The sequence below is a fragment of the Hippopotamus amphibius genome, chromosome 10 (assembly GCF_030028045.1).
Source record: "Hippopotamus amphibius kiboko isolate mHipAmp2 chromosome 10, mHipAmp2.hap2, whole genome shotgun sequence".
Classification (NCBI taxonomy): Eukaryota; Metazoa; Chordata; class Mammalia; order Artiodactyla; family Hippopotamidae; genus Hippopotamus; species Hippopotamus amphibius.
Window position 1 is genome coordinate 5861161 of NC_080195.1, and position 19062 is coordinate 5880222.

A 19062-nucleotide genomic window follows, 5' to 3' on the forward strand; every position below is an offset into this window, starting at 1 on the left:
TAAATAAGATAGTAAGTTTTCCCTTTTATAAATTAATGGACAGTAAAAGGGGAAGCTAAGTATTTTTTTTCTTTATCAATACAAGGAGTATAAAACAAAATAGTGTAGTATATAATGTGATGGACATCTGAAAAATATCCTGGCTATTCCAAGGATTTTGTTTCAGGACAATATATTACTATATTATATTATATTATATTATGTTATTATTTAGTAATATTAATATATCATTTCAATTCAAATTACTAATGCAATTCTTATTATATATCAGAAACTGTGCATGGTACCAACAACACAGAAATTAATTAAGCGCATCTGCCCACCAAGAACTTAACATCTGCTCAGAATCTGGCAGAAAGAACCAAGAGTAAGGAAGGAAAAGGAAGCAAAAGGAAGGAAACATTAACGTGGGTATTATTTTATTTTTTTAGAAAATTTTAACATAGATGACAGAAATTAGATGATTGTATACCTTGATCTCCATTTTCCCATTTCCAAAATCCATACAAATCTTTTAATTTATTGAAGTATAAATATTATATTTATCTAGTACATTTTCAAGACTCTTTTGGTGCCAGAGACAGAAACCGAACTCCTACAACCTTAAACCAAAGGGGAGTTTCACGTGTGCATCTACAAAGTGGACCGGTCATGACAGAGGAGTGTCTGGTCACAAGAACACCTGCCTCCACCTGAAAAGATGAGAAAGAGGTTTTCCAGCCTCCCCTTATTTCTGTCACATGACACCACCACCTCTATTCCAGACTCCGCCCCTCCGCCCCGGCAGGGAATACCGTTAACAACACCTAGCCTCAATGTTCACACCTCAAAGCGATGACGGAAGGGTCATTCCTCCTTCCAACCGGTGGGAAATTTACTGGGAGAACTATTTCCCCCCAAACATGAAAAGGCTCTGTTCCCAGGAGATAAGAGGAGCTAGGCAGGCGGTGGGAGCTGGACAGGCTTTTGACAAAACGGCAAAAACATCATCAGCAAGAAATTCTGCTGAAAACTACTGAAGACTCCTAGCGAGGGAAGTAAAGAAAGAAGACAAAATGGGTAAGCATATGAGCCAGTGCAAAGGGCAGAGAGCTGAGAGTTGATAGGAAAACTTATAGAAAGTGAACGAAAACAGCGTGTCAGGCAGGTTTAGGGAAGACCATTCCCCGCAGCCCCTACTCCCAACCGCAGCAGAACCACTCCGTAACATAGGAATACTTGTCGACCCTTGGAGAATGGCATTAAAATTGATAACAAGTTAAAGTCTTTCAATGAGTATTAAGAAAATACCCAGTATAAGGCATTCGGCTGGGAACTGCAAAGTATTAAGGAAAAAAAAAAAAAAAGTTGACTAAGAAACAGATTCCAACCTCAAAAACCTGATCAGAAGGAAGGTAACTAACATACATGGTACATTACTTCATATTAAGCCAACTAGGCTGGTATTGACAAGAAACCATTGGAGAGAGGATGGAGTAGGCCAGCTCATCTGGGATAAGACCAAGGAAGAGGCAACATCTGCAGCGGACTTAGGAATTTCTACCCATGCGCGAGGCTGGACGGAAGTTCTTGGCATCACAGAGGAAACTGAGTAAACAGTAAATCTAGCACTGAAGGGAACAAGGCGAGAATATATACAAGTCTCGCGTAACATTCCACCCTGGAAGTCAACACCACACCTGGACGCGTGTTTCTTCTACTCGCTGTCAACGTCTTATCTTTGCTACCCTGGCTTTGGGCTCCGCTGTGCTTTCTGAAGATGCGCAGCTGGTCTGTTTGTTCTGGCTTATTTTTAAGTCTCCTGACCACATCCCTCAGTCAGCTCACAAAGCAACCTTCAGACCCTCATGTTTACATCTTCCTGCCCCACCGATATCTCTAGTGGGATAAGGCAAGGTGTGAACATGCAAACAGATAAATATTTTTAGTCCGGTCTAATTCCGCTTCACATGGTGCCCAATGGAGAAATTAAGGTGTATTGTTTCCCCATTTAACAAATAAGGAAATTAAGGGACAGAGAGTTGAAGCAGCACGCTCGGACGGCAGAAGGCGTCACAGCGGAGATCGTGAATCACTGTGACCGTCTGAACTTGTCTCCCTCACCGCCAGCCTCCGATGACTCGGAGTGGTACCTCAAATCGGCAATACCCAGTACATATTCCAACAAACAGTTGCCAGGCCTGAGTGAGGTGAGAACAGAGAGAGAAAAATCTGTCTTCCTAAGCCCTTGCTTGGGCCAGTGAGATTTAGGCCACCCTTTCTCGAATGATAAGTGGAGAAACTGGGGTAGAGGTCTCCCAGGTCCTGCAGGGAAATGCTGTGGGGCTAAGCGTCCGAGCCAGCGTGCTTGGAGAAAGCCGGGGTCCTGGGCTCCCTGGGCTCCCGTGTGAGGTACACAAGGCACTGACTGACCCCACAGCAGCTTCAGAGGCCAGCGGACACTTGGGGCCGCCCAACTGGATTTTGACTACCCCACCGAGATGCATTAAGATTTACTCAAATACTTGTCAGGGCTTTCATCTGAAAATGATGGCTTGGTTTTCACAAGGCAAAGCGAAATCTCCTATAGAAGTCCCCACGCCGCCCTCTGGCTCTCAGCCCGGCCTGGGGGAGGGGCCTGTACAGGCTTCTGCGAAAGGACAAAAGGCTCCCCCGCCCCTTGGAACTGTTCAGCGGCTCTTTGTAGTTTGTCCTATGCTTGGACTTGTCTGTTTGCTTGGGTGGTTGCGAAATCTTTAAAAAGTGAGAAATGGGGCCGAATTCTTGGTCCTCCTACCCAAGGATGCAGTCTGCCGGCTCGTTCACAATTGAGGGTTGCATCTCTGACCTTCACAGACTGTTTTCCCTTCCCGAGTCCTTTTGTACTGAATGTGTGTTGTAAACTCACGATGCTGGAGTGTGTGCCCAGGGGCTCCATTATTACTTCTAATCCTGAATGGAACGGATTAAACGATCACATTCTCTCACCTGTGTGCTTTTCCTTTAACAAGAGTTAAAAAAAAAAAGAAGCAGAAAAACAAACTCTGTATATAAGCTGACACTGACAAGAGCTGAGAGGGCCTGAATCATAAAAACAATAATTTTTTTAAATATTAGAATTATTATGACCATCAATACAATAATATTGGGTTGGCCAGAAAGTTCGTTTGGATTTTTTCCGTAACATCTTATGGAAAAACCCGAGTGAACTTTCTGACCAACCCAATAAAACAAGGCACATCCCTTCTTTGCTTTATTGAAGCTCTCATGACTCTTTTTCATCATATATCCCATCTATTCCCCCAAAGAGAGAGAGGGGAATAAAGAAACATGAAGGTCATTTGGTTGATTACTTAATTCGATTCTTTTCGTACCTGAATCCTCCAAACTGGGTCAGTAGCCCCATGACTGGGCCACACAGTGCACCTGCTCTCTCCTCTGTTCTAGCACTTTCTAAACTACTCTGTTCTTCCTTTCCTCTATTTGTCTCCTGTGGTCAGCCCGCCCTCACAGTGGGATCCCATCGTGTGTTCCTGTGTTGGCATTGAGAAGAGGGTGCTGTGAACTGTATCTTGTTTTCCTGGGTGCTTCTTACAAATTGCCAGTTCCTGGGAGCTCAGGAAACCCCCCAGGACTACATTTCCCAGGTCCCTTTATCCTGGAAAACCACTGCTATCATGTTTCTCCTTAGGGATATGCAAATACATAAAGAGCACATGAAAATATGCCTGACTATTTAAGAATCCATTTACGGGATTAGGAAACACAAATTTTATCACATGATGGAAGAAGATAAGGAAACTGAGGAAGAGAGAGTTGAAAGAACTTGCTAAGATCACACAGCCAGTTAGGAGCAGAACCTGAATTTAACTTGACAAATCTCTCCGTAGTGATGAATTCTCATGGAAAGTGGATGCTGAGTCACGGAGGCCTGGGTTAAGAACTTGAACAAATAATATCAGTGGTGACACGTTTCTGTTCATGTTTCAGATTTTTTCTCCTGCATAAACTGTACTTGCACAACTAACAGCAGTGTGAGAGGGACAGACATTTTAGAAGCTTGACATCGGAACTGGATCCTGCTTTTCTGTTTTCCATTACAATTCTTTTCTTTTCTTTTTTTTTTTTTAAGCAAATCCTAGTGTATATGTAATGTATACTCCTGGAATATCTCACACTCCCTACTCCTAGGTTTTTAAGAAATCTTATTGGGGAAAACATTGAAAGTTGGTCGAGACTGATGTTTTTATTGAAAGGATAAGGATGGTTGTCTAAAACCAACTTAAAATGATCGGGAATCTATAAAAAGCAAAGCACTGCAGATAAACCTACTTGAAAATCCTATTTCCATGACAACAGAAACAGCATTAAAGGGCCAGCACACCTCTGCACTGCCTCATGGCCTACACATTCAATTATCTGACATATCTTCAAGAAAAGGAAGAATCTTTCATGTACATGCTAAATTATAAGTATGTATGAACATATAAAATAATGCTAGCCCTTTTTAAAACAGAGATTAAAAAGCCGATGTTCTTAACAGTTATATACAGATCAGCAGGTTCTCTACTGATTCTGGAAAATGTAGAAATAAAATGCAAGATATAAACTAACATTGCGTGCAAGATATAAACTAACATTGAGTGCAAAATATAAACTTTGCAGTTTCCATATGTCATTCTATTTATAGTTTTAACAAAATCCAGTTGATCTATATTGTTTTAAAAACATAGAGAGCGCTCACTCATGAATATACAAGTAGCCAAGATAAATTTTTATTCAGAAGAAAATATTATTTTATAATATGAGACATACATGGTCATTTCTACTCAGTTTTTCTGAAAATTAGAGTTTAGTATTTTGGGGGTTTGCATATATAAAACATTTGAGAAAATTCTGGAAAAATAGCTCTGTTTCTCTAAGGTAATAACAATATTTTGCACAGAACTGCTCTTTAAGATAATGTTTCCAAGGCTTCCTAAATTTAAAAAGATCCTCCAAAAGCAAATTTAGCATTAAATTATGTAAGATAATTTTGACTATGCAATTTAAAATTTTATATATATATACATATATATATTAGACTATAGATTTTAAAGGCATTATGTGATTGAATTTGGTCTTCACGGAAACCCACAATGTAAAGGAGAAAGGGCACATACTCTTATCAACTTTTTTTTCACCAGTGAGATATCTGATACAAGCATTACATGCTAAGTGGCCATAAGAAGAATAAACATATTTCTTTATATTTCCATGCTCAGCTCTTTTCTTCTCTATGATGCTACATCCCACACTTAATTTAAGATTCAGAGCTGTCATCATAGTTCAATTTTGTTATACTTCAGTAAGAATGTGAGTTAATAGTTTTATGCAAAAAAGAAAAAAGGACATTCTTAATCACCAATATTTGCTAACTTAATTATAATAAGAATGCTAATTGATTACTTAACAATAATTGATGCAAATTTGTCTTTGATTTGAGGTTTATCAAAATTATTAGCTATGTGCCTATTCTCTACACTATCTGCAGGTATAAAAAGATGATAGATCTCCATCTGCAAGTAGGAAAGCTTTCCATCTCTAACTCTACAAAGTAAACAAGTCAATCTCTCTACACCCATGAATTCTAGGAAAATTATTTATGTGCCAAAGCTGACATGCAGAATTTCCAAGATGAAAGCTGTGTAACAAAATATAGAGCATGAGAATTATTTCACCTAGAAGCAGAGAAGAAGTAACAAACAACAACTTTAGTTTCTCCAAATCTTTCCTTTCCACATTCTTTTTCTTGCTGCCACAGAAAGTGCTAAAGCTGAATCTGGAACTGGACTCCTACCGAGGAACACCCCCCCACCAGCACACACACACCACCAGAGCATAAGGTGGTGAGTTGGTAGGCCCACTGGATTGGACCATCTCATTTGTAATTCTAATTCTATCACTGAGTGAGTCTCACAAAACTACTTAAACCAGCTGAGTCTCTGTTTCAACAGACACTTATTCAGGGCTTTAGCAGACCCTACTCTCAAGAAGTTGGGACCCAGGTCAGCTTCATGGATGGACAGTCCATGGGGTCACACAGGACTCCTGTGCTCAGAAGAGCCAGCACTTGGTTCAATGTTCTGCTGTCACTGTTTAGAAATTGTTTTTTTTTTTTAACTTAAATCTTTTATTTGGAGATAACTGTAGATTTACATACAGCTGTAAAAAATAATGCATAAAGTTCTCGTGTATTCTTTAACTGCTTTCTCCCAATAGAAACATCTTGTACAAATACAGTACGAATTCCAGATGGGCATGATGTATTCTGGAGAAAAGGGAATAAGCTGAAGCTTATTTTTATTTCTGATGTTGTAACAGTTTATTTCGAAGGTCATTTTAAAAACAAAGTTAAAGACAATGTGAGAAAAAATTGCACAGAATACGCTCATTAAACAAGTATGGTGATTAAATCAAAATAAGGGAAATGTGTTCTCTTCTGCAACTGTGGAAATAAGTTCTGTTGTCCTGAAGGCGCTCATACTATACTTCCAAAAAGGGTGGGGGCATCATGACAACTAAGGCTGTCTCTTAATCATGTAAATCTACATTAGCAACCCAATGTCTCTGTTCTCCCCATTCAGTCAGTTTCAATCTTCAAACTGTGCCTTTTTTAAAGAAAGATATGATGTTAGAAATTCAGTGGGATTTGCAAGACATCCTTTGTGAGCACAGCAAGTCCCTGTAATAAGAGAGGGCACAATTGTCTGATCCAGGTAGGCAGGATTTGTTGAGACTGGAAATCTACCTTCTGTTGTGATGACTTTTCTGCATTAATCTTCTCATTTTCTAGTATCTTCTTGACATTGTCTGTGAGACTGTACTCAGTGGGACTTTCTGCAACATGCATCTGTCCCTCCAGCATCTGCTGTGGGTCCATGATGGACCTAAGTCACATCCCTGGGTACCTGTCCACGCCCAAGTTGTTCCTTCCTAAGATCTTTTGCACTACAATGGAACAGTTTCATTTTGCACCAAAGCCCACAAATTATGCAGCCAGTCTTTGTTGGGACCATTGCTTAGAGGCAATTTCATCTATAAAATAATGCACAGATACAGTCATGCCTGACAAAGACTCTCAGCGTGATCAAGGTCTAGACAGGGTCCTCCGAGCCCTCTTTCCAACTACGTTTTGTCCTTGGGCCTCACCCTGGCCTGTTTAGCCCTGTTTTAAGAAGAATCCTGTTAAATCATTTTAGAGAGAATCCTTTGCCCTTGGTGTCTGATCACCCTTGATATTTCATCAAGTTCCTCATCCCCACCTTTGATGTATAAACCCTTGGCCTGCTTTAGTAAGAATTCTATTAAGCCAGTTTAGCAAGAATCCCCCTAACCCTTATGTCTCCTCTTAAATAATTTTCCATCCACTGACCCTCTCCCTCTGCTCCTTGGCTACAGATCCCCAGCTGTCTTTGCTGTATTCAGAGCTGGACCCCATCTCTCTCCTCTACTGCAACAGACTTGAACAAGTGCCAGAATAATTATTCTTTAACAAGACGAATATAAAACTATACAAGTCTACATCTCTCTCCTTGAATAAAACTCTCACTTCCAACACAGAGGTCATGGGACCCCCCCCCAAGGTGGGTAAAGAAGACGGAGCAGTCTCTCAAATTCCTTCTGCCACAAGGCTGAGCAACCTCAGACCCACTTGACCCTCAACAGTACTTTCATTCAAATGGCAAAATTTTCCCTCTTCAAAGACCAAAAATGTGAAATATCTCTCAGTTTCTAAAGTCTTATTTTGGTCTTGTCTTTATCTCTCCATTTTGGGTTTCCATGATAACAACTTTCTTATCTCTACAAAGACAGCAGACGTTCAGCCTCACCCATCAACCTATTTCTCATTTGCTCTTCCTCCCATTCTCTAAAACCCACTATTAGGAGAGCTCAAGAGGATGTCAGTGATCACGGCCTGTGATTGTCATCCGTGATCATTCAGATCGTGACATGGAGGTTAAAGAAGTCATGTAGCTTTTTGCACAAGAGCTAAATTATCTTGAGTTAACTAGGGATTCATGAAATTCCTCTTAATTTTCTTTTAAATACTTATGTCTGATTTTATTATGACTATCAAGAATTTACAGATGTCTCCTGGGCTCAGGGTATTGAGTCTGTTTTTTATTATTTTAATTTATTTTTAATTGGGTTTATTTTTAAAATTTTTCTCTACACATTGCTATTTCTTATGAAGATAGGTATAGGTGAAAATAATCTTAAGCTCCTTCATCTTTTCCAGATAGACTTGCTGGAGAAAAGCTTCTTATTGTATAATATCTGCATTTGTTCTTGTTCTACACTAGTTTCAGCCAACCCTCTTCTTCTTCTAAAGCCAACTAATGCCTTGCCGGTATCCTGAATTATCCCTTTACACTCAATAACAACACCCAAAAAGAAACAGACATGTGTGTGTGTGTGTGTGTGTGTGTGTGTGTGTGACAGAAGTCAATGGAGAACATTTTCTTAGTTATGCAGAAAATATGGGTGTGTCCTTCAAAGGCTCTTACCTCCTGGTGGGTCTATGCAGAGGAGATACAGGATTATCTCTTCAAGGGCCTCCCAGCAAAGAGTTTATAATTACAAGGAACACACACACATTCCTACTGTAGAGGAGAGGGTGGACCACATTACTTATTTCTAACGTAAGCATTTGACTTACAGGAATAACATGACATTCCGAAGTTTACGTCAGTGTTTTACCAAGAGGATGGAATCCAATATTGAATTATTTTAAATTCTTGAAGAAATGATACCTTGATTAGTAACTTCTCATTCACACTAAATGTCCACTTAACGATATCAGCATCTACACGTGCACAGTCACCATTCTGCTTAGAACTCATATTCACCACTGAATGAGGGAAACTACATTGAATCCCCTCAAAACAAAGAACCTGAAACTAAATATGCAGGTTCCAGTTCAGATTACTCTTTCCTTCACCCTCATCCAGTCTGGTGGTAATTCCTTTTCTTGAAATTTCCATATTCAACTAGACCTTTCTATTCCCACAGTTCCAGCTTTTAGTAATCTATATCTGGATCATTACAATAACACCCCAATCAATTTCTGTGGCTCCAAAGCTCCCCTTTCTAATCTCAGGACCATCCTCATGGCAGGGGTTTTTTATCATATTATTCTCAGTCTGAAACACTCTGGCTTCCCTCCATCATTTAAATGATTGAATTCATGAATCTGGCTCTAAGCTATCTGTCCAAATGTATATTTGTACTGCACCCTTTCTTATACTTCATTATAGAGACAAAGCAAATAATTTGCTGTCCCAAATAGGCCCTGGATCTCCTTCCTTCCACTTTTCTTTTCCAAATATTGGTCAACTTCAAGTTCATAGCACCCTTCCAATATGAAATAGTTACTGAAGTTCTGCAATGGACTGAATGTTTGTGTCAAATTCGTATGTTAAAACCTAACCCTCAATGTGATGCTATTTGGGGGACTCAGAGCAGGTCTGTGGGAGGTGATTAGGTCATGAGGATGGAGCCCTCATGATTGGGATTGCTGCCCTGATAAGAGGCCCCAGAGAGCTCCCTCCCTTTCCACCCTGTGAGGACACAGCAAGAAGACGGCTGTCTATGAACCAGGAAGTGTTCTCTCACTAAACCGATATCTGCCAGGACCTTGATCTTGGACTTTCCAGCCTCCAGAACTATGAGAAACAAATGTTTGTTGTTTAAGCACTCAGTCTACTGTAATTTGTCATAGCAGCCTGAACGGACTAAAACAAGTCCCCTTTTCAAATCCTGATATTCCATAGCACTGCGGCTCTGCTCTCAGGGCTGCTCTCAAGTCACTTAACTCCAGTTTACATTATATTTAACAACGAAGGAAAGAAATTATTACTTTAATGATTTTCAAATTTGTGTGCATCATGGGCCTTCTTGATAATTTCATAAAAGCCTTGGACCTTCTTCCCACCCCCACCCCACAAATGAGCACATGACAATTTACCAGGTGCTATGCACATTTTTGGTGTTTTATGGAACGATGCTTTAAAATCCTATAAACTTCAGTTTAAAAAAAAAAAACTCTGCAGGATTGGAAAGGAAATTCCAACATTGGTTCTCTTCTCAAGAAATGTAAAAAGAGCAGTAACGAGAGGCAGTGTGGCTGGTTTATCCTTGTGGCCTCAAGACACGATGCTCTTTTGTGCATGTGGTGAAGCCTTTCACCCAAGAGGCACTCTGGGTTAATTAGATACCAGGTCAACTATCTTTTTTCCAAAAGAAAACCATTACATAGCAAATAATTAGTTAAAATTTACAACTTTTAATATTCAGAAAATATGATTTTTTCCTTCATGATTAAATGAATGAATGTTTTGAAGCATAGTCTCCTACTCCATCTGACTGATTCTGCCATATTGCACAACACTTCAAAAGCCCATAAAACAGAATATTACACAAAGTATCAAGAAACTGAGGTACAGAATTGTAATAATCAAATAATCTCAGACATGTAGCCATTAGGTCAAGTACTTTAATACAAGCACACAAAACTTCTACATGCTTATCTGATCTTATAACGACACAAGGTGGGCCTCAGCGTGACTTAGTCTAAATATGAAGAAATGAAGGGGGGTTCAGTGCATTTGTTTTACACAGCTTCATTTTGAGCTCAAAAAGCAAACGATGTTCTTGGAATATTTTCGTTGCCAGTGTAAGCTGTATAAATAAAAGCCAGAAATCAATGAATTTCCCTTTTTGGTTTAAAGCATACTAGACTATATAGAGAAAAAGATACAGCAGACAGTTACCAAACCAAAATAGTAAGCCACTAGGAGGCAGTTAGTTGGCCTAATAGAAAAAAAGGAAAAGAACCCTCCAACCAATATGTATTCTAATAAATGAACTCAAGAATAATTCACCGGAATACAGATTTTCATTTGAAACTACCCACAGCATGACCCTCCTTTCTTTTGATCTACAAACAAGGTTTCTACATACATTTAAGCCCATTAAGAGGAACTCCTCTCCTGAGGAAGCATGCAGTACTTTTTCTAACCAAGAGCAGTGTTCTGCAAAAGAAACAATAAAAGTCTTTACTTCTCTCTCAAGATCTTATCTTCATTTCCCTTCTGCCTCCTCCCCAATTCCTAGCTCTTCTTAGTGGTTTGCTGGCAAGAAGGCTCCTATCTCTTCTTGTGGAATAGTTGTCAAAACACCAAGGCTGTAATCTACCGACTTTAGGCAGCCTGCAGCTGAAACAGTGTTTTCTTGAACATTTGCAGTTATGTATGTATAATGTTGATGACAGCTTGTTTTGTAGTCCTCTTGCCTTCCTAGTTTCAAAGATAGCAGCCCCTAATGAAAAGAAAAGCCTTTCCTACATGAATACCTTTCCATTTTCACCTCTGAAAAATCAACGAATTAAAGCTATCAGATGCCTTTTAGGACCCATTGGATGAACGAGTTCTTAATTGGAGGGTCTTAAATCGTCCTTCCTGTTTGATATTTAAATTCTAAACTAACTCACCGACTTACAGACTTTAAAATCAAATATTGTACTCTGGAGATGAAGAGGCAAACTAAGCTATGGTTAGGCCCTTTACTAGTCTACCTGAGAACACATTACAGCTTAAAGAAAAAAGTCAGACATAACAGGTATGAAATTCTAGCCTCACTTTGCACTAACTGTGGTATTTTTGGAAATATCCTATTTTAGCTTCAATTTCCTTACATATAAATGAGAATATTAATAATTTATCTACCACAGACGAATGTTCTGAAAATTTCAAGGGATAATGTACACAAAATTTTAGGCAAAATGTTCCTGGTTCACAGCAATAAATATTGTTATTTATTAACTAAAAAACATAAAATCTAATAAATGCTGTTATTGTTTTTGTTATTGTTATTATTAGGCTAAGGAGATAGTACAATAATTTTAGAGCAAGTAAGAAACCAATAAGAAAATAAATATATACAATTCCAGTTCACATTAGGAAAAGTGATAAGAAACTCGATTTTAATTTTGGATTTTTTAATTGTTGTTCAACTGATAATATTAAATGATGAAATACTGTTCTCTATATAAAATTCATTAACTTCAAAATTGGTGATTAATTTTATGAATATGTATAGTTTCATAGTGTAAAGGATTTTCCTATTCAGAAGTGATGTTTTTTGTCCTCTCCAGAAGTAAGCAATGATGAATTTGGTAGGGAAATATGGTAAAGACAGGGCACCAAGTATTCCTGTGACACCTGGTTCTCCAAGGCTCTGTTCAGTTGGCTGGGACCTTGTGACTAATTTGCCCAAGTGACTATGACCGAACCTATATGTGTCACTTCTGAGCAAAGGAAGGCCTAGACAACAGATTTGAGAAACAGAAGAGTGCTGCTACTTTTTCAGTTAATGCGATATTATACATGTTGAGTCCAGTGGTGCAGTGTCCTGAGGCACTGTGTGGAACAGAGTCCCCCAATGATCTACATTGGCCCTGTGGCAGTCACAAAAGAAATCCACTGATGTGTTAAACCACTAAGATTCGCAAATTGATTTGTTATCGCAGGATGACCTAGCCTGCTCCAATTAATATAGCAATGGTTTCAAAGATCAAGGGATCAACCCAAGAAGAAGAGATAACAATTATAAATATATATGCACTCAATATAGGAGCACCTCAGTACATAAGGCAAATGCTAACAACTATGAAACAGGAAATCGACAGTAACACAATCATAGTGGGGGACTTTAACACCCCACTTACACCAATGGACAGATCATCCAGACAGGAAATTAATAAGGAAATACAAGCTTTAAATGATGCAATAAAACAGCTAGATTTAATACATATCTATAGGACATTACATCCAAAAATAGCAGATTACATGTTCTTCTCAAGTGCACATGAAACATTCTCCAGGATAGATCACATTTTGGGTCATAAATCAAGCCTTGGTGAATTTAAGAAAATTGAAATCATATCAAGCATCTTTTCTGACCACAATGCTATGAGACTAGAAATCAATTACAGGAAAAAAACTGCAAAAACACAAACATGTGGAGGCTAAACAATACTCTACTAAATAACCAAGAGATCACTGAAGAAATCAAAGAGGAAGTCAAAAAATACCTAGAGACAAATGATAATGAAAACACAATGATCCAAAACCTAGGGGATGTAGCAAAGGCAGTTCTAAAAGGGAAGTTTATAGCAATACAGTCCTACCTTAAGAAAAAAGAAAAATCCCAAATAAATGATCTAATCTTACACCTAAAGAAACTAGAGAAAGAAGAGCAAACAAAACCGAAAGTTAGTAGACAGAGAGAAATCATAAAGATCAGAGCAGAAATAAATGAAATAGAAACAGAGAAAACAATAGCAAAAAGCAATAAAACTAACATCTGGTTCTTTGAGAAGATAAATAAAATTGATAAACCTCTAGCAAGACTCATCAAGAAAAAGAGGGAGAGGACTCAAATCAATAAAATTAGAAATGAAACACGAGAAGTTACAACGGACACCACAGAAATAACAAGCACCAAAAGAGACTACTACAAGCAACTATATGCCAATAAAATGGACAACCTGGATGAAATGGACAGATTCTTAGAAACCTTCCAAGACTGAATCAGGAAGACATACAAAATATGAACAGACCAATCAAAGGGAATGAAATTGAAACTGTGATTAAAAATCTCCCAACAAACAAAAGTCCAAGGCCAGATAGATTCACAGGTGAATTTTATCAAACATTTAGAGAAGAGCTAACACCCATCCTTCTCAAGCTCTTCCAAAACATTGCAGAGGAAGGAACACTCCCAAACTAATTTTATGAGACCACCATCACCCTGATACCAAAACCAGGCAAAGATGTCACAAAAAAAGAAAATTACAGACCAATATCACTGATGAATTTAGATGCAAAAATCCTCAACAAAATACTAGCCAAAAGACTCCAACAACACGTTAAAAGTATCATACACCATGATCAAGTGGGGTTTATCCCTAGAATGCAAGGATTCCTCAATATATGTAAATCAATCAATGGGATACACCATATTAACAAATTGAAGGATAAAAACCACATGATCATCTCAATAGAGGCAGAAAAAGCTTTTGACAAAATGCAACAACCATTTATGATAAAAACTCTCCAGAAGGTGGGCATAGAGAGAACCTACCTCAACACAATAAAGGCCATATATGACAAACTCACAGCAAACATCATTCTCAATGGGGAAAAACTGGAAGCATTCCCTCTAAGATCAGGACCAAGACAAGGATGTCCACTCTCACCACTACTATTCAACATAGTTTTGGAAGTCCTTGCCACAGCAATCAGATAAGAAAAAGAAATAAAAGGAATCCAAATTGGAAAAGAAGAAGTAAAACTGTCACTGTTCACAGATGACATGATACTATACATAGAAAATCCTAAAGATGCTACCAGAAAACTACTTGAGCTAATCAATGAATTTGGTAAAGTTGCAGGATACAAAATTAACACACAGATATCTTTTGCATTTCTATACACCAACAATGAAAGATCAGAAAGAGAAATTAAGGAAACAATCCCATTCACCATTGCAACAAAAAGAATAAAATACCTAGGAATAAACCTAACCAAGGAGGTAAAAGACCTGTACTAAGAAAACTATAAGACACTAATGAAAGAAATCAAAGATGACACAAACAGATGGAGAGATATACCATGTTCTTGGATTGGAAGCATCAACATTGTGAAAATGACTGTACTACCCAAAGCAATTTACAGATTCAACGTAATCCTTATCAAAATACCAATGGCATTTTTCACAGAACTTGAACAAGAAATTTTACGATTTGTATGGAAACACAAAAGACCCCAAATAGCCAAAGCAATCTTGAGAAGGAAAGACAGAGTTGCTGGAATCAGGCTTTCTGACTTCAAACTATACTACAAGGCTACAGTGATCAAGACAGTATGGTACTGGCACAAAAACAGAACTATAGATCAATGGAACAGGAATGAAAGCCCAGAGCTAAACTATGGTCAGCTAATCTATGACAAAGGAGGCAAGGATATACAATGGAGAAAAGGCAGCCTCTTCAATAAGTGGTGCTGGGAAAATTGGACAGCAACATGGAAAAGAATGAAATTAGAACACTCCTTAACACCATACACAAAAATAAACTCAAAATGGATTAAAGACCTAAATGTAAGACCAGACACTCTAAAACTCCTGGAGGAAAACATAGGAAGAACACTCTTTGACGTAAATAACAGTAAGATCTTTTTTGATCCACCCCCTAGAATAATGGAAATAAAAACAAAAATAAATAAGTGGGACCTAATGAAACTTCAAAGCTTCTGCACAGCAAAGGAAATGATAAGCAAGATGAAAAGACAACCCTCAGAATGGGAGAAAATATTTGCAAATGAATCAACAGACAAAGGATTAATCTCCAAAATATATAAACAGTTCATCCAGCTCAATATCACAAAAACAAACAACCCAATCAAAAAATGGGCAGAAGACCTAAATAGGCATTTCTCCAAAGAAGACATACAGATGGCCAAGAGGCACATGAAAAGCTGCTCAACATTACTAATTATTAGAGAAATGCAAATCAAAACTACAGTGAGGGAGAAAAAAAGATGGTGGCGAAGTAGAGAGACGTGGAATGCATCCCTCTCCACAGATGCATTGGGAATGCACCAAAAGACACAATAATTCCCACAGAGAACCAACTGAACACCAGCAGACAACCTCGGACACCAGAAAGAACCACAAGGATCCCGACATAACTGGTAGGGAGGCACCTACGACAGCTCAAAGAGGGTGAAGCAGCGGAGCTGTGGTAGACGGGAGGGAGTGAGAAACACATGGAGGGTCCGCACTGCAACTCAGCGTTCCCAGACCGAGATGTCAATTCACAGCTGAACATAGGGTCCGGGAGTGGGAGCGTGGGAACTGGAGAGCTGGTTCAGGGTGAGAAACATTGTTGCCAGAAAGGTGAGAGACCGAGAGGACAGGAGGGAAGAGGTCCGTGGGGAGGAGTGCCTGCCCCTGAGAGCTGCCCAGCCATGATGGCGGCTGGATGCTGCAGGCTCACGGGCAGGGGGGAGGAGCCACGGGCATAGCCTCTCTCTCTCTTTCGGGGCCTCTGCAACAGGTAGTGGAGAGATGCCCTGTGGGCCACCTAAGGAGCTCAGGGATAACAAGTACCCTCAGGCACTCGGGCGGGGCTAGATTAAAACCTCTTGGAAAGCCAGCAGCAGGGAGGCTGCTGAGAAAAAAACCCCCGAGAGACACCCAACTCTGAGACTTTCAGTTTACACCTGAGCCACCAGCGTCCCTCTGCAACAGGCACCTCCAAGCCCGACTGGAACAACAGTGCGCCACTGCTCACTCACTCCCAGGGAAAGGAGCCACTATTGTACCCTCTCCCTCCCCACACACCAAAGCTTACAGACCAACAATAAAGAAACCTCTGCTGGTCACAGAATAATGCAAAAAAACCCAAGGCGAGTAGAAGGACACTTACAGCTGAGACTCTAAGGAAACAGAAATATTAGTATCAATCCTATTGAACTGGTCCATTCTGGGATCAGTTTTGGATTTTTTTTTCCCTGTATTAATTACAATCTTAGTCCTAAGGGATCTACAAGTTTTATAACATAATTTTTATTGATATTTTTTATTCTATTTTTATTTGCCTTTCTATATACTTCTATTTCTAGCTAAGTTTTTGGTAGTACGGACAATATATCTCTCATACTTTCCTTTCATCCCTATCTTTTATACATTTCTATTCCTTTCTTTTTATTTGCATATTTCCAACCACACTACGCTCTTCTGTTCCCCTTTCTTCCATCCATTTTTAGTTTATTTTATCTTAACATACTTATAAGCAACACTATCGATCTGCTCAGACTCCTTGCTCTATTCTCCAGATGACGCACTGCCTTGGTATTTAATATTAGGTTTTTGTCTTTATCTTAGTTCTTAGTACAATTGTCTAATTTCATTCTGAGAATCCCCATTCTGTCTGGTGGTACTCTAGCTCTTTTTTATATTTGATCCTAGCTTACAAAATCTCCCTGGATTAGTGTTTGTATGTGTAAGGTGTTATATGTTTGTTCATTTGTTTTTGCTTTTGTTTCTGAGTTGTACTGTTTCAGTTGTCAATTTCTGTTGGGTTTGTCTTTGAATATCTGATAGCATACTGGGGTTCTTCTGTCAGGTCTGTCCAGAGCCTTATGTCCTAATGGATTCAGTAATTGTGTGTCTTATACATGTATGTGTTTCCTAGACTTAGTATTTGTTTAACCCAACACTTGGACATTAGTCTGAGGCTTGGACAGTCTCCTATAAACACCTCTATCGCCAGGACAAGCAACCCCAAAAGTTTGGACAACCATGAGGAAATAAAGAAACACCATGCAGGCAAAGGAACAGGAAAAAAACCCCACAAGACCAAATAAATGAGGAGGAAATAGGAAAAATGCCTGAAAAAGAATTTAGAGTAATGATAGTAAAAATGATACAAAATCTCGATAACAAAATAGAGAAAGTACAAGAAACAGTTCATAAGAACTCAGAAAAACAAACAGCAATGGATAACAAAATAACTGAAATTAAAAATACTCTAGATGTTATAACCAGCAGAATGACTGAAGAAGAAGAACAAATAAGTGAGTTGGAAGATAGAATGGGGGAAATAAACGCCACAGAGCAGGAAAAAGAAAAAAGAATAAAAAAGAATAGAAGACAGCCTCAGAGACCTCACTGATAACATTAAGCTTACCAACATTTGAATTATAGGTATCCCAGAAGAAGAAGAAAACAAGAAAGGGTCTGAGAAAATATTTGAAGAGGTTCTAGTGGAAAACTTCCCCAACATGGGAAAGGAAATAATTCACCAAGTCCAAGAAGCACAGAGAGACCCATACAGAATAAACCCAAGGAGAAATACACCAAGGCACATATTAATCAAACTAACAAAAATTAAACACAAAGAAAAAATATTAAAAGCAGCAAAAGAAAAGCAACAAATAACATATAAGGGAAAACCCATAAGGATAACAGATGACCTTTCTACAGAAACTCTGCAGGCCAGAAGGGAATGGCAGGATATACTGAAAGTCCTGAAAGAGAGAAACCTACAGCCAAGAATACTCTACCCAGCAAGAATCTCATTCAGATTTGAGGGAGAAATCAAAAGCTTTCCAGACAAGCAAAAGTTAAGAGAATTCAGCACCACCAAACCAGCCTTAGAACAAGTGCTAAAGGAACTTCTCTAAGTAGGAAACACAAGAAAAGGAAAACACCTACAAATACAAACCCAAAACACTTAAGAAAATGGTAATTGGAACGCACATGTCAATAATCACCTTAAATGTAAATGGATTAAATGCTCCAACCCAAAGACACAGACTGGCTGAATGGATACAAAAACAAGACCCTTCTATATGCTGCCTACAAGAAACCCACTTCAGACCAAGGGACACATATAGGCTGAAAGTAAAGGGATGGAAAAAGATATTCCATGCAAATGGAAGTCAAAAGAAAGCTGGAGTAGCAATACTCCTATCAGACAAATTAGACTTTAAAGTAAAGACTATTACAAGACACAAGGAAGGATGCTACATAATGATCAAGTGATCCCTCCAAGAAGAACATACCACAATGGTAAATATCTATGCCCCCAGCATAGGAGCACCTCAATACATAAGGCAAATGCTAACAGCTATAAAAGGGGACATCGACAGTAACACAATAATAGTGAGAGACTTTAACACTCCACTCACATCAATGGACAGATCATCCAAACAAAAAATAAAGACACACAAGCTTTAAATGACACATTAGGCCATCTCGACTTAACTGATATTTATAGGACATTCCATCCAAAAACGACATAATACAGTTTCTTCTCAAGTGCACACGGAACACTTTCCAGGATAGATCATATCTTGGGTCACAGATCAAATCTCGGCAAATTCAAGAAAACTGAAATCATATCAAGCATCTTCTCAGACCACAACGCCATGAGACTAGATATCAATTACAGGAAAAAAACTGCAAAAAATA

General features: G+C 38.7%; 2 protein-coding genes across 3 annotated transcripts in view; both read right to left on the reverse strand.

The window, feature by feature from the left end:
* The window catches only part of GPM6A (glycoprotein M6A), a 262782-nt gene that overhangs the window by 146495 nt on the left and 97225 nt on the right, over window positions 1-19062 (reverse strand). The gene's annotated exons all lie outside the window — the stretch shown is intronic.
* Window positions 6653-6901, reverse strand: LOC130829991 (protein dpy-30 homolog). The gene has a single exon (XM_057696775.1). It carries the CDS (start codon window positions 6899-6901, stop codon window positions 6653-6655), a length of 249 nt encoding a protein of 82 aa, XP_057552758.1.

Coding starts and splice junctions, on each gene's coding strand:
- LOC130829991 (XM_057696775.1), bottom strand. CDS start 6,901: ATGGACCCACAGCAGATGCTGGAGGGACAGATGCATGTTGCAGAAAGT.